Raw genomic sequence first — 15,000 nt, forward strand, 5'->3', positions numbered from 1 at the left:
ATCAAGCAAAATTTATCAATGCTGTAGCGAGGAGAAGACTAGAAACCAGTGTCTGGTGTGGAGTTTGTGTTGAATATAAGTAATGAAAGTGGTGTGTTGGTACGAAAGGTATAATCCAAAGGACGAAAAAAGTTTTTGATGTGATGTGGTAAAATACAGCACATGGATTATGGCAGACATGAAAATGTATTAAAATGTAAAAATTATTTAAATGTATGAACCTTGAGTGGAGAAGGAATCCTGGAGGTTAGAGAAGCTTGTCATGGTATTTAGAGGACGGAGGATCGAGCCTACAAAACCACCTGCGCCAAATGATCTACACAGGCTTAGCGCCTTATGTAAGTATAATAATAATAATAATAATAATAATAATAATAATAATAATAATAATAATAATAATAATAATAATAATAATAAATCTTTTTGCGAATGGAAGAACTGAAGGGAGATGCTCTAGGAAGAGTTGGAATAAGGATATGAAGGTTTTGAGAGGTGGGAGCTTGAATATCTGACAGGTATGTGTGAACGGGTTAGATCAAAATGGAGCAGAGTGGTGATTGGAGTGAGAGGAAGGCAATATCCATCCATGAAGGGTTTCCTGGGAGACCTGATAGCCAGACTGGCATTTAAAAATGGGAGCAAGAGTGCCTGTACTGGGATAGTCAGGATAGTATGTATGTCTTGAAGTATACAGACATCAGGCAACAACATACATGATGTGTGTGTAAAAAATGAATTTTTCTTAGATAAGAGTTTAGTGTTCCATTTTTTTTTAACCTATGGCAGGAATTTGCTTTGAATGATAATGTAAATTTTAAACTAACATAATTTAAATACCTTAAAAAAAACAGTTTATTTCAATGATGAGCGAAACATCGCCATCAATAAAAGCCTTTACTGCCCTCCTCTCTCTTTCTCTCTCTCTCTGATTATTTAATTCCCTCTCCATCTATCTCTCTATATCTGTTTCTCTCTTGGTTTTAAACATCTATGTTCCTGTTTTTTACCTTTCACATCTGTCTCTGTATATATTGCTCTATTTTACATACATCCTTCTTCATGTTTTTTCTCTTCCTTTTCATTCGGGTTATAAATATAAAACTCAGTAGATTACAGGAAAAAAAAAAAATTATGTGCCCACTCGAGTCATGGCGGCTGATCCAACAAACATCGAAGCGAATATTTTCCTGAATTATCATGTCCAGGACAATATTCGCTTCGATGTTTGTTGCACAGATACTTGAGTGTCAATGTTTGAGCCTATAGGTCAATGGGCCTTTTGCAAGGCCTGTTGAAGTCTTGCTCCGGTCTCAGAGCCTTTTATGTTTGTCCTCAGGACTCCTCAGCATCGCCACGATGACGTGGATCCAGAGGACGAGAGAGAGATTCTTCGCCTCATTAAACCTGTGGATAAGGAATCCATAGATTATATCCATACTGACCCGCATGGCTTGTCTCCCAAGCGCCCCATTGTGAGTAATTACATATTTATGGTCTCCTATTTGTAGCTACCCATTCTGGATTACTAATTTAGAATTATTATCTAGTTATAGGAACATAGCTCTGGTAGAGGTGCTTTGTATTTAGTGTTATTGGATTGTAATAGTGGTGGGGATGGTGGTGGTGTTGATGGGGGTGGTGGTGGTAGTGGGGACGATGGTGGTGGTGGTGGGGATGGTGGTGGTGAGGATGATGGTGGTGGTGGGGATGATGGTCGTGAGCGGTGGTGCGCTGTGGTGATGAAAGTGGTGGTGATGGTGGTGATGGTGATGGTAGTGTTGGCTGGAGTAGTGATGGTACTATTGCTGGTGAAACAGGGTGGTGTTGATGGTTTCGTGGTGATGATGGTGAGTTGTGGTGATGGTGAATGTGATGGTAAGTGCTTCTGATAGTAGTGAGATGGTAGTGTTTGCAGCTGCGATCACGATAACAATAATAATAATAATAATAATAATAATAATAATAATAATAATAATAATAATAATAATAATAATAATAATAATAATAATAATAATATCAGCATAGAAGATTAAGCTTGATCCCTCCCTCCCTCCCTTCCTTCTTTCTTTACCTACTTCCTTCTTTTTTCCTTCTTCCTTCCCTTCCTTCTCTGTCTCATCCCTTCCTCCCTCTCCACCACCTGCCCTTTTTCCAGTCCACTCAAAAGGGCATGAGAGGCAATTCTGACCCCTAAAAGCAGTTTACCTATATTGCATTGGCTCTCTAAACGATGCCAGTGGTTAGGAAAGTGAACGGGATTTTCTTAGTAAAACAACAAGTTAATTTGTCAAGGTAGTGAGGTTGCTGGAGAATGGGTCGTTTTGTAAGGGGGAGAAGGTGGTTGCTAGGTAAAGGGGTCATGTGAGTGGATCCTTATAGGAGGGGGTCCAAATAGGAAGGGAATCTTTATTGGAGAGGGTGGTCATCACGTGAGTTTTAGTGTTGACGGGGATACAGTTTGTGTTGACGGGGATACAGGAGGGATGAAGAACTTCACCTGGCCTTTGTATTGATATGTGATAACTGGGATCCACAAATGGCAGGTTGTTCCTGGGATCTGACTAGCGTATATGACATGTTCCATGTGCTTGAGTTGTTCCTTGTACTTGAGTTATTGTGTCTTGTACTTGAGCTGTTGTTTCTTGTTCTTGAGTTGCTGTTCCTTGTATTTAAGTTATGTGTATGTGTCGTTGAGTACAAGTGAACCGGGTCATCACGGATCACATTAACTGACAAGCAGGTAGGTATGTGGTGGGGCAGAGTCCAAAAAAAATTAAACCAGGTCACCAACCGGGGACCTATCACAAACCTGTTTGCACAGCAGAAATTCTAGTTCTCAACATTTCTTCATGACCGTGGTGCAGAGGTCGCACGGTTGGTTTATCAGGCCCCGAGCAACCCAAACGAGTTTTATGTATCACACTCTAAAGAGACAGTTCGAAGTAAATAATAACTAATGATGAAAGAGGTTTAAGTTTAGAGCATGTCGTCGACTGCATGAGTTAATTGCTGTTATTGCATTCACGGGAAACGCTAAGCCCGTAATGGGAGGGGAGGTCATACAGCGCCCTCGGGGGAGGGGGATAGAAGGCATTCAGGTATAATTCAAGGAAGAGATTAAGAGCCCCTCAAATCGAGGGGCCTAATCATTTAAGAAAACTTTAAATCCCTAATGTAGTGGGCAAAGTAAAAATTATCAGGGATTTACACTGATATATACTTCCCTGGGTGTGATTCCTCGGAGTATATACGATGAGATTTACACACCTTTCGGTATATATACCCCTTGAGCCTCACACACAGTTATACACATTCCTTGGCGTAGTTCCTCGGTGTATATACGCTGAGATTTACTCACCACTCGGTGTATATACACTGATTTTTACTCATCACTCTGTGTATATACCCTGTGGAGTGGTAACGTGTGTGTGCCTCACCCTGAGGAAGCGAGGAATTGGAGTTGGTTATTATAGGAGTAACTGCCAAGTTAGACCAGTTAAATTAATTCAATATACTCATGGAGAAGCGCTAAACCACTCCCCATGATATAAATTAGTTGGGATTAATATATCTTATTATTTGAAATATATGAAGCCAACATTTATTGAGGTAATAAGAAACGTATATAGATTCAAAAAAATAATTCGCAGACATTCAGATCAAGCTAAAAAAATAATGTTACTTTTAAGGTTTGAAATTATTTACTAGTAATTTTTTTATGAGACAGGAAAAAAAAATACTTTTGAGGTAATCGAACAAGATAATTTAATAATAAGGAATTTGTACCAATGGAAAAATATACTGTAAATAGCAGAGGAGCTTATAAATACCATCTATGATCTGTGAATTATTATAATCATAACTAGGCGCTAAACCTCTAAAGATGTTTATTTTAGACTTTTCCTGACCTCAAAACCTTTATTATGGATCATGCAAGGTTAGCCAGATATGGACAGCAAATCTCCGCTTCTCTTCAACATGTAAGGAAAACTGAGCATCAAGTTCACTGGGAGAATACTTAAATTACATACATCGATATTTTTAATTTAAAAAAAAATAAGGATAATTTATTCGATTTGTGTCAGCAACATTTCAGATAGCGTGCTAACATAGACAGGACTCGCAGCAATGGCTTTAAATTTGAAAAATTCAGATTCAGGAAGGATATAGGGAAGCACTGGTTTGGTAATGGAGTTGTGCATGCGTGGAACAAACTCCCGAGTACCGTCATAGACGTTAAAACGTTGTGTAGTTTTAAAAATAGGTTGGATAAATACATGAGTAGGTGTGAGTTGGACCTGACTAGCTTGTGCTACTGGGTCGGATGCACTGCTGCTCCCTTAAGTGACGTGTCGGACCTCACTAGGTCAAAGCATTGGCTTAAGCCGGTGGGAGAATGGAGCTGCCTCGCATAGGCCAGTAAGCCTGTTGCAGTGTTCCTTCTTTCTTATGTTCTTATGTTCTTGCTGGCGGTTACTAGACTCAAGAACAAGAACTGGCCATGCTAAGCTACTCTGACTCCCTCCCACTCATGTGGAACTTGGAGTAGCGTCTTTGGGTAACGTGACAAGAGATAATTCTGAGCTGCAAGTTGTGGGATTACATGACCTTGCCTTAGCATGGCCAGGTTACCTGATGGTGCAGGTGACCTGGAGACACCTGGTGGCTGTGGCCAGGATGAGAAACAGCTTTATTGTTAAGTGCTTGTAGATGCTAAAGCTGCCCTGCTTCTGTGGGATGGTATTTGAGATTGCTATAAGGGAGGCTTCTCAGTATTTCCTTCCGTACAGGTCACTTTCCTGGGTGACCAGCTTAGCGTCATCTCATCCCATGAGGTATTCCTCGTCGTTTCTGTGATGTACATAGGTGTTACTTAGACTTTTACGGCCGTTCGTTAATTTTCAGTTCGAGGAGCCTCGCCGTTTCACCTACGTATTTCGTGTAACATCCCCACAGGGAATGACATGGACTCTTGCACCAATGGCTGGGACTGTTCTCTTCATTTAACGCACAAAATATTAAGCACAGGAGGAGGGTTGTAAATAGTATGGTGATACAGGCCTCAAATCCTCATCATTAGGAATGCTGAAGCCACTCGTGGCGAATCGTTTCCTTTAATGAATGTACTGAACTGTACACGAGTGTCCTTTTGCACAGAGGAGGAAGAGTTGGTTGTCGGTAATAGCGGGTACATTGGACGTCACTCTGCTGGCTGGTAACACCTTAGTCATTGTGCTACCAGCCAGCAGCATGGCGAGTACAGTTATGCACTGATAGTTTTGGAAGGTGAAAAAGCTAGATTAGGTTACGTTAGGTAAAGCTAATCGACGATAGTCAAGGTTTGGTTAAATTAAGTTAAACTTAAGATTCGGTTAGCTATGATTAAGTTTGGTTAGGCTAAGCTAGATTAGGTCTCTAGGTTAGTTTATATTATATTTCTGACTTTGGTTTAGGTTGCTCGGTTAGTTTTATTAATAAAATAAGTCTGCGTATTTAAAAATTTGTATAATTTTGCTGCCTAATTTCCTATGAAGACAAAACCTCAGGTAATCTAACAACTATGTATATAAAAATCTAACATTTGATCTAAAAAAAGTTATTTAATTAAATCTAAACAATAATTAATTTTTTGTCAGTTCCTGGGCAGCAAATAAGCTATTTTTTTTAATGGCTCTAGAAAAATTTATGACGTTACCTAGACAGTGACTTGCAAATTTCCCTGTCTAGGCAATCTCTTTTAACCTGGTCTAGCTAGTAATTAACCTCTTTGTCTGTAGACTACCTCTATTAACCTTACCTAGTCCTGTAATTAACACCTTTGTACATTCACAGCCCACGACCTACCTGATCCGCAGACCAGTGCTGGGACCTGTGTATGAGACCAGTGGACCTCGCTTCCGCAACACCCCAAGAGCTACGCTCAACTTGGGAACCCCGAGAGCCACCGTCAGCTTGGCCACCCCGACGGTCACACTTAATCTAGCCAGCCTGCAACACAGGCCCATCTACGGCGTTCCCTTCTCACTGCCCTACAAGAGTCTTCCCTACAAGAGCATTCCTTTCAAGAACCTCCAGCGAGGCTGGAACTGGTGAAGAGGAGGAATGGGAAAAAAGAAAAATTTAAAGAGGATGAAGGAAGGGAAACGGGTGGGAATATATAGCAAACGCTAGAGAGGAGTGAGGAATATGTAGTCCCAGTCTTGGGTATTATATCATAAAACCATTGAGCATATTCAACAACTTAATGTTCATTCACTTAATTCGCTGACATATTCAACGTCTACCTACAATATTAGTCAATCACTTCTTTAGCGTTCTTCTACACAAATCACTCTATAAATACAAACATTAGTTAGAATAGACAAATATTTTAGTGAAGAGGCAGTGACTGGACCAGGGGAGGGCAGTCATGATAAGGAATTGGACACAAGTGCAACATCTGAGTATCTTTATTGTAGACGTTTCGCCTAACAGTGGATTTATCAATGAAAATTCAAGGACATAATGGGAAGTCTGTAGAACTGTATACGAAACATGAGGAAATCAGCCCCAGGCTAAGGGACTGATGACCTTGTCTTTTGTACATAGTTCTACTGTCTTCCCATTATGTCCTGAATTTGTACTGATAAAGCCAATGGATGATGAAACGTCTACAATAAGGATACCCAGATGTTACACTTGTCTCTACGTCTTCATCTTGTAGGTACTGTATACCATACACGTACAGCATGGGCTGTAATATTGACTGACGGGACACATCAAACATAAATATGCCTTGCGGGCCACACGCTTTTGTCGATGACAAATTTTAAGTCGTAAATAATAGCTACTTTCGTTCACAGAAAAGGTTCAGACACACAATTGATATCTATTAAAAATAAAGCTGCAGAACAACATGTCATCGGACAGGTAATCATTTAATAAATCCATTTTTATTTTGATGGTAACGTATGAAGCTTAGACACGACAGATACCTGCAGTTATCAGGTGGGAGATAGTGGGTGTTTTTAGTGTTATTGTAGTTCTTTAGGGCCACTAAAGCTTGCGCCTCTTAGGAATGGATGAAGTGACTCTTAATCTCCTGGGTCAGAAGTAAATATAGAGACCAAGAGAAGAAAGAAAAGAATAAAGAACATCCTGGCAACTTCGGGGATACCTGAAGATACGAACGCTGGAGCGCAGGTGGCGCTGACATGCACTCACTCCAGGATTAACTCAATCCGGGATTAACTCTCAATCCGGGAATAACAGAAAGGATAACCAAAGAAACGTATCTGTCCAGATATCAAGCTAACATACTACATACTTATCTAAACGGCTATATTCAGTGGGAACCAGCGTTGTTTAGTCTTGTTGTTAAGACTGACCAACACCCTATCACGATTAGGACAATTAAATTCTTCATTAAGCTGGAGACACTATATTTTTTTTTTTTTGTAAACAGCTAGGCACATTGGCGGACAGTATTTTGCCCACCCATAGGATAGAGGAAGGAGGGAAGAGGTGGTTCGAGGAAGATGACATAAAGAAAGGTGCGGAATAAGAAACTAGAGGAAAGAGGTACTTCATAACAGAAGCTGGAAAGTAATCAGAAGGGATGAACTAGACTGTCACTGTAGGGGTCATACAGCGCATGAGGGAATGGGTAATATCGCGTTTGATCCGAGGAAGTGGAGAATAGTTCCAAATCTCTGGATCAAAAACCCTTCACCATCACGAAGAACCCCCCCATTGATCGGTGTGACGGAACGTAACACAGAGGCTGAGGCCGGGTTGAGGAGGCAGTCGAAAGGATAAAGAGGAACGTTATGGGTCAAAGGAAATGCGTCTTTTTCTTCTTCTTCTTCTTTTTCTTCTGATACTTCTACTAACAAATTAAATCCTATTGTTAATTGAAAATTGAACCAATTTTTGCTACCAAATTAAATCCCATTAATGCTAAAAAATAAATCCCATTACTGCTGCAAGATAAATCCCATTGTTACTAAAAGGGAAATAAATTAATTTTTTGCTAAAAAAAAATTGTTTTTTTTTTTAATTGTTTCATTCAGTGAGATTTTTCAGTTTTCAGGACTGAATTCTCGTCTTATTTTTCCCTGCCCCATACAAGAGGCTCTTGATCCAGGAAATTAGAGACTCCTTCCTCTTCCTGGACTCAAAAGCCGATTACCTACCGTTACTTCCCCCCTTAATTGAATAAGAAATAATGAATATGCAAAATGTTATCTTTTCCCTTTCCTTCTCCTCCTCCTTCTCCTCATCTTTTCTCCCCTCTTCTTCTCCTTGTCTTCCTTCTCCCTCCTCCTCCTCCTTCTCCTCATCTTTTCTCCCCTCTTCTTCTCCTTGTCTTCCTTCTCCCTCCTCCTCCTCCTTCTCCTCATCTTTTCTCCCCTCTTCTTCTCCTTGTCTTCCTTCTCCCTCCTCCTCCTCCTTCTCCTCATCTTTTCTCCCCTCTTCTTCTCCTTGTCTTCCTTCTCCCTTCTTCGCCTCCTCGTTTTCTGCCTCTCTCCCTCCCTCCCTGTCTCCCTCCATCCCTCCCTCCCTCTCTCCCTCCATCCCCCGCTTCCTCTCTTCCTCCATCCCTCCCTCCCCCTCTCCCTCGATCCCCCCCATCCTCTCTTCCTCCATCGCTCCCTCCCTCTCTCCCTCCATCCCTTCCTCCTTTTCTCCCTCCCTCCCTCCCTCCCTCTCTCCCTCCATCCCTCCCTCCCTCTCTCCCTCCATACCTCCCTCTCCCTCTCCCTCCATCCCCCCTTCCTCTCTCCCTCCATCCCTCCCTCCCTCTCTTCCTCCATCCCTCCCTCCCCCTCTCCCTCCAACCCCCTTTCCTCTCTCCCTCCATCCCTCCCTTCCTCTCTTCCTCCATCCGTCCCTCCCCCTCTCCCTCCATCCCCCCTTCCTCTCTCCCTCCATCCCCCCTCCCTCTCTCCCTCCATCCCTCCCTCCCTCCCTCCCCCTCTCCTCCTTTCCTCTCTCCCTCCATCCCTCCCTTCCTCTCTTCCTCCATCCGTCCCTCCCCCTCTCCCTCCATCCCCCCTTCCTCTCTCCCTCCATCCCCCCCTCCCTCTCTCCCTCCATCCCTCCCTCCCTCCCTCCCCCTCTCCTCCTTTCCTCTCTCCCTCCATCCCTCCCTTCCTCTCTTCCTCCATCCGTCCCTCCCCCTCGCCCTCCATCCCCCCTTCCTCTCTCCCTCCATCCCCCCTTCCTCTCTCCCTCCATCCCCCCCTCCCTCTCTCCCTCCATCCCTCACTCCCTCCCTCCCCCTCTCCTCCTCCCCATCCATCACTCCCTCTCAATAAATGGAAAACATTGCATCTATTTTTTTAGTAATTTCTAAAGTTTATTTTGAATAAAGATTTAGCATTCTATAACTAGACTTTTTATTCCTATCAATATTTTTTACCCCGAAAAAGAAAGAGAACTTCAGAAGCTGCATATTTTGTGTCAATGTACCTAATTTCCCTTTCTAAAAATGGCTATTTTTTTACGTCATTTTATATGTTATACGAGGGGCTAAACCCGTGTGGGTCAAGTGCAATATAGTGGTGGAGACTCGACCCTCCGTTCGCTGCGAGACATGTGCTACCTAACTTTACTCATCTGTCTTCATTTTACAACAACCAAAGGTGGGGTGGGAGGAGTTGAATGATAGCTATAGGCCCTTCGTGTTGTAATCAACACGTCATCAGGAGCTGGCAATGCTGCAGAAAAGAGGAGGAGGTCCAAGCAAATACGATCACAGGAAGTGCGCTCTTTTCTGCAACATTACAAGCTCCTGATGATGAGTTGATTGCAACACGAAAGGCCTAGAGCTATCAGTCAGCTTCCCTTGTGGTTGTTTTGCATGTATACGTCTATATCTATCTATCTATCTATTTATCTCTCTCTCTCTCTCTCCGTATATATATATATGTATATATATATATATATATATATATATATATATATATATATATATATATATATATATATATATATATATATATATATATATATATATATATATGTCTTGCCGAATATGTAAAACTGGTCAATTAGCAAGAACTCATTTAAAATTAAGCCCTTTCTAAAATTTTCTCTTATACGTTTAAAGAAGTAATTTTTTCATTAATTTTGATGTAAAAAAATTTAATTTTGCTCCAAAAGAATCTTAGAAAACTTACCTAACCTTATCATAACAAGAACAATTTATTTTAGCCTAATCCAACTAAATATAATTTAGATTTGTTTACAATAATTTAATACTAAACAAACACAGTGAAATATATTTTTTTAGTTAGGTTCAGGGTGATTTTGGCGAAATTGTTGCATACACAAATTTTCGCTTGTCCTATATTGCAAGATGAACGTTGCTATTTAAGCCAAGATCGCAAGTTCTGCCTATTCGGCACGACATATATATATATATATATATATATCTATATATATATATATATATATATATATATATATATATATGTAAAAGGATTTAATAATAAAAGAAAAACTTTATTACGTATAATGTCAATGACACTAACATTGTTTTAATATTTGTATTTATTGATAAGATATAATAATGCATAATTTTTTAAATATTTTGTATATATATATATATTTTTTTTTGGAGCTGGCACTACACTTCGGATTATTTTTATAGGGGGAGTTTTGTATTTGAAAAAAAATTGAACATTATTAACGTTAGTTTAGTTTCCAAAATTTATTTAGAATGTCATAAAGAATAACTATTTGCTATATTTTTATTGACATATTTTCGGTTACGAATGTGAAAAGAAAGTGATGTATTGTTGTCTTTGTTTGTCAGAGATATTAATTATCTGATAATTATACAATGGTTAATAATGTAGTTTTTGGTTTCCTTTCCTACATTTCGTTAATATTATATATATATATATATATATATATATATATATATATATATATATATATATATATATATATATATATATATATATATATATATATATATATATATATATATATATATATATATATATATATATATATATATAAAATATGTGTGGGGACGGGGTAGAGGAGGTGTGGCATCGTCCTTGCATATATGAAGAGAATCTCCAGTCTGGCTACACAGGTGACAAATATCTCTTAATTCACTCCTCTATGATTGAGGTTCGAACCTCCTAGCATAGCCGGACGGTCGGATCATCATGGCGACATCGTCGAGGATCAACCAACCCTTATCGAGCCAGCGGATACTCCTGAAATCGCGGTTAGGGGATGTCGGGAAGACAGCGGTGAGCGCTGTGCGGTGGCAGCGGGAGTACCACCACCCGCCGCCGTTGCTTGCGGAACAGCTTCCGGCAATCCATTCGTCGTTGTCTCGGTCCCATGTGCTGAAGGGGCGACCGTGGTGGTGGGTGAGGAAAGGATCCACGCTCACGTTGCCAGAGAAACCCTCTGTGATGAGGCGGAAGTTGCTGGACTCGTCTTCAACCCTGCTCAAAGATGAGAGACGAGTGAGACTCAAAGAAAATAACTTGAAGACTAACTACCATCAACCAGATAGACACCAGACAAATAAACAATCAGGTAGATGACAGGTAAACTTACACAGACAAACATAAAGGAAGAAGGTCACTGATTTTGTTAATACTGCTTTCATGACAGACACTCCAGGGAGACCTATAGCATCGTGTGACAAATACGCAGATGATGGTATTAAAACACTCGAATAATGAACTCACAAATGATACAATGATTCTAGATGCCACCATGAGGTTGCCTGTTGCCCTGCAACGTTGCTTTTTTTAAGGTAGAGGAGTGAACCTAGGACATACGATAAGGTGATGAATGCAAGCCTGTAACCTGCCTTCAAGAGGTTATGTAATCTTTAAAATTAGCATACTGTATCTTGCTCCTACCTTTGCGATGTCTATTGATCTCTAAGCCCTCCTGAAGGCCATGTAGCGTCCTTACCTGGTTTGGGTCTGTTCTTGGAACCCACTTGAATATGAAGAAATGGCGATGTTGCGGTGTTCTAGAACCTGCCTGAGAACTGTGTACTGTATGAAATCTTACTGAAGGTAGTGTATGGTGGGAGGTACCTCCCCAGTATCTTACCTGAAGTTGGAGTACTAAACGAGGAGCCTACCTGAAGCTGCAGTACCAGGCCTACTGAAGTACTGTGTCTGGGATCTATTTGACGTTAGAGAACTGGAATTAAAACCTGAGGTTAGCGTACTGAAGCTTGAACCTACTTGAACCTGGAATACTAAGCCTGGAACCTTCCGTAAATTGGAGAATAGGGTTTGAAACTAACCAGAAGCTGGTTTATTTGGTCTGAAACTTAACAGAAGTTTGAGAACTGGGCTTGAAACCTAAATGAAGTTTGTACTTGATCTGAAACCTACCTTACTTTGGAGAACTGAGCCTGGAACCTACCTAAAGCTGGAGAACTGGGCTTGGAACCCACCTAAAGTTTGAATACTTGGCCTCAAAGTAGCCCCTCTCCATGTCGTGCATGAGAAAGCGGACCTCGTAGGGCTGACGGTAGGTGAGAGCGTGAAGAGCTCCCAGACCGAACCACCACTCACCCTCCCCTGGCGTACCGAAACCTCGGCGGTACTCAGCCCACGTTCTGCAGTGATTTTAAGTGTGTGAAACGATGGTGGCTCCACCTTCCTTCAGGTAATTAATCCCACCATCCTCCCCATTGCATTAAAACACAGATACAGTGACTTACCTAAGTAGTCTTAGGGTTAATCATTTCCTGGGCTAAAAATCCAAACACAATTTTCCCCATGACAATTATTATCATTATTATTATTGATGTTGTTGTTGATGTTAATATTAAATTAATGTGAGGCGGTAAGCGCACATGGGCTCTCATGCGCAAAGAGTATCGTAGCTTCAGCCTCCTGGGTTCTGACACATGACCGGCGTCTGACAGGGCCAGGTTGTTCAATAAATGCCCTCACTCGAAGCCGTAAACTTCTCCCATTCATCGTGGAATTTATACTGTACGTCCGGTCTTACTTATACTTCACCTCACAGTCGAACCCCCACATCCCTGACATTCTCTCTCATGGGAAGGCTATTTGAAAACATTGGTCACATTATTTATGCTTGAATGTTGTGAGCTGCACCAATATTCTTGAACATGGTGAGTTTCCCCATCATATTCTTGAATAAGGTGTGTTTCACCATCACTAATAGTATTTTATGAGAATGGTGTGACTCACATGCTGGAATCAAACAAGGAAAGGTGGAATAACTAAAACAGCTGGAATAGTGAGTCGAACTGTTAAAAAATTACGTTCATTATTGAGAGAGAGAGAGAGAGAGAGAGAGAGAGAGAGAGAGAGAGAGAGAGACAGACAGACAGACAGACAGACAGAGACAGAGACAGACAGACAGACAGACAGACAGACAGAGCGAGAGAGGAGAAGAAGGAGTAGAAGAAGAAGAAAAAGAAGAAGAATAAGGAGGAGGAGGAGGAGAAGAAGAAGAAGAAGAAGAAGAAGAAGGAGGAGGAGGAGGAGGAGGAGGAGGAGGAGAACTATAAGAACAAGATCAAGACAAACAACAACAATCCACCTGTTAAAGTCAACAAGGCCCCACGTAGTGTTGCGTCGTCTTAGAATCAGTGTCCAGCCCCCGGACGTCTTGGAACTGTTCGTACCCATGTCACACCACGAGTCCCTGGCAGCCTGAAGGAGGAGGAGACGGAGGAGGAGACGGAGGAGGAGACGGAGGAGGAGACGGAGGAGGAGACGGAGGAGGAGACGGAGGAGGAGACGGAGGAGGAGACGGAGGAGGAGACGGAGGAGGAGACGGAGACGGAGAAGGAGACGGAGGAGGAGACGGAGGAGTAGGGTAATGAAAAGGGAGAGTAAAAACAAGAGAGGTAGAAGGAATAAGGAGAATAATAGGAGAAAGAGGAAGAGATGAAGAGGAAAAAGAATGAGGAAAGGAATCGAAGATCAAAATGTGGGGGGATGAGGGAAGAGAAAATACATTACATAAGTGTTCGTGAAAAATCCATCTTTTAAGATACACGTCAATAGCACCCAACAACTAGGTGATGGGCTCGAACCTCTGTCTTGAATTACCTTTGAAAAGCAAAGGGAATATACAAAGCGAAAATCTGTGTATGCAATAATTTCGCAAAAATTATTCTGAACCTAACGAAAAAAATATATTTCATTATGTTTGTTTATTATTAAATTATTGTAAACTTATCTAAAATATATTTTGTTGGATTAGGCTAAATTAAATTGTTCTTGTTATGATAAGGTTAAGTAAGCTTTCTAAGGTTCTTCTGGCATAAAATTATTAATTTTTACATTAATGTGTATGAAAAATATATATTTGAACGTATAAGATAAAATTTTAGAAAAAAAAATTAATTTTAGATGAGTTCTTGTTAACTGACCAGTTTTACCTATTCGGTGAAGTATTATATGTATGTATGCTACTGATACATTATTCGGTGAAGTATATATGTATGCTACTGATACATTTTCCGTATCAGTGCATTAACTAATGACCATGTAATAAGTTAGCAAAGATATTTCCGTAGAAATAAAGCATCCGGTGAAGAAAATGAAAATACGTTATGATTAATCTGTGTTTGACAGAGCAAGAGAAGTGTTAGAAGGTCTTCACGTTAGTACAGGCTGGACCTGGAAGAAAACATAGTCACCTCAGACTATTGAACGTAATAATACCTTTGGATTCATAGAATCACCAGGGATCATAGGCTCAGACTATTGAAGGTAATAATACCTTTGGATTCATAGTGGACTGAGGCTGGAATATGCAACAGTAACCTAAAATCCATGGAAATATCAGGAGACCTGGACTGGGGCGGTGACCTCCGGAAGCCACTCCGGGTAAAGAGGCCTATACTAATCACTATACTTTTAGGGTAAATTGCATTGTACGTCAGATAAGACACCACGGTACCTTCGGGTCCATGGTAGGGAAGGTCTGGAAGACTCCAGTGGGAGCCTCTGGGTGTTGCCAGTGGTGATCAGAACA

At 40.9% G+C, this 15,000-nt stretch overlaps 2 protein-coding genes across 8 annotated transcripts in view; one reads left to right on the top strand and one right to left on the bottom strand.

Annotated features, from left to right (window-relative positions):
* The window catches only part of LOC128688679 (uncharacterized), a 65,655-nt gene extending 57,006 nt beyond the window's left edge, over window positions 1-8,649 (top strand). For all 3 annotated transcript variants that reach the window (XM_070084407.1, XM_053776642.2, XM_070084408.1), the window contains exons 4-5: window positions 1,337-1,472; window positions 5,833-8,649. In XM_070084407.1, the coding sequence (XP_069940508.1) occupies window positions 1,337-1,472; window positions 5,833-6,093 (397 nt within the window). In that variant the 3' untranslated portion in view covers window positions 6,094-8,649. The remainder of the gene's footprint in view (window positions 1-1,336; window positions 1,473-5,832) is intronic.
* A 1,869-nt stretch (window positions 8,650-10,518) lies between these two features.
* Window positions 10,519-15,000, bottom strand: part of LOC138852627 (angiopoietin-related protein 7-like) — a 31,860-nt gene continuing 27,378 nt past the window's right edge. For all 5 annotated transcript variants that reach the window (XM_070084410.1, XM_070084411.1, XM_070084409.1 and 2 more), the window contains exons 3-6: window positions 14,926-15,000; window positions 13,555-13,667; window positions 12,431-12,595; window positions 10,519-11,453 (exon numbers count right to left, since the gene is read on the bottom strand). The exon at window positions 14,926-15,000 is cut by the window's right edge and continues 66 nt beyond it. In XM_070084410.1, the coding sequence (XP_069940511.1) occupies window positions 11,117-11,453; window positions 12,431-12,595; window positions 13,555-13,667; window positions 14,926-15,000 (690 nt within the window). In that variant the 3' untranslated portion in view covers window positions 10,519-11,116. The remainder of the gene's footprint in view (window positions 11,454-12,430; window positions 12,596-13,554; window positions 13,668-14,925) is intronic.

This window comes from Cherax quadricarinatus, chromosome 13 (assembly GCF_038502225.1).
Source record: "Cherax quadricarinatus isolate ZL_2023a chromosome 13, ASM3850222v1, whole genome shotgun sequence".
NCBI lineage: Eukaryota > Metazoa > Arthropoda > Malacostraca > Decapoda > Parastacidae > Cherax > Cherax quadricarinatus.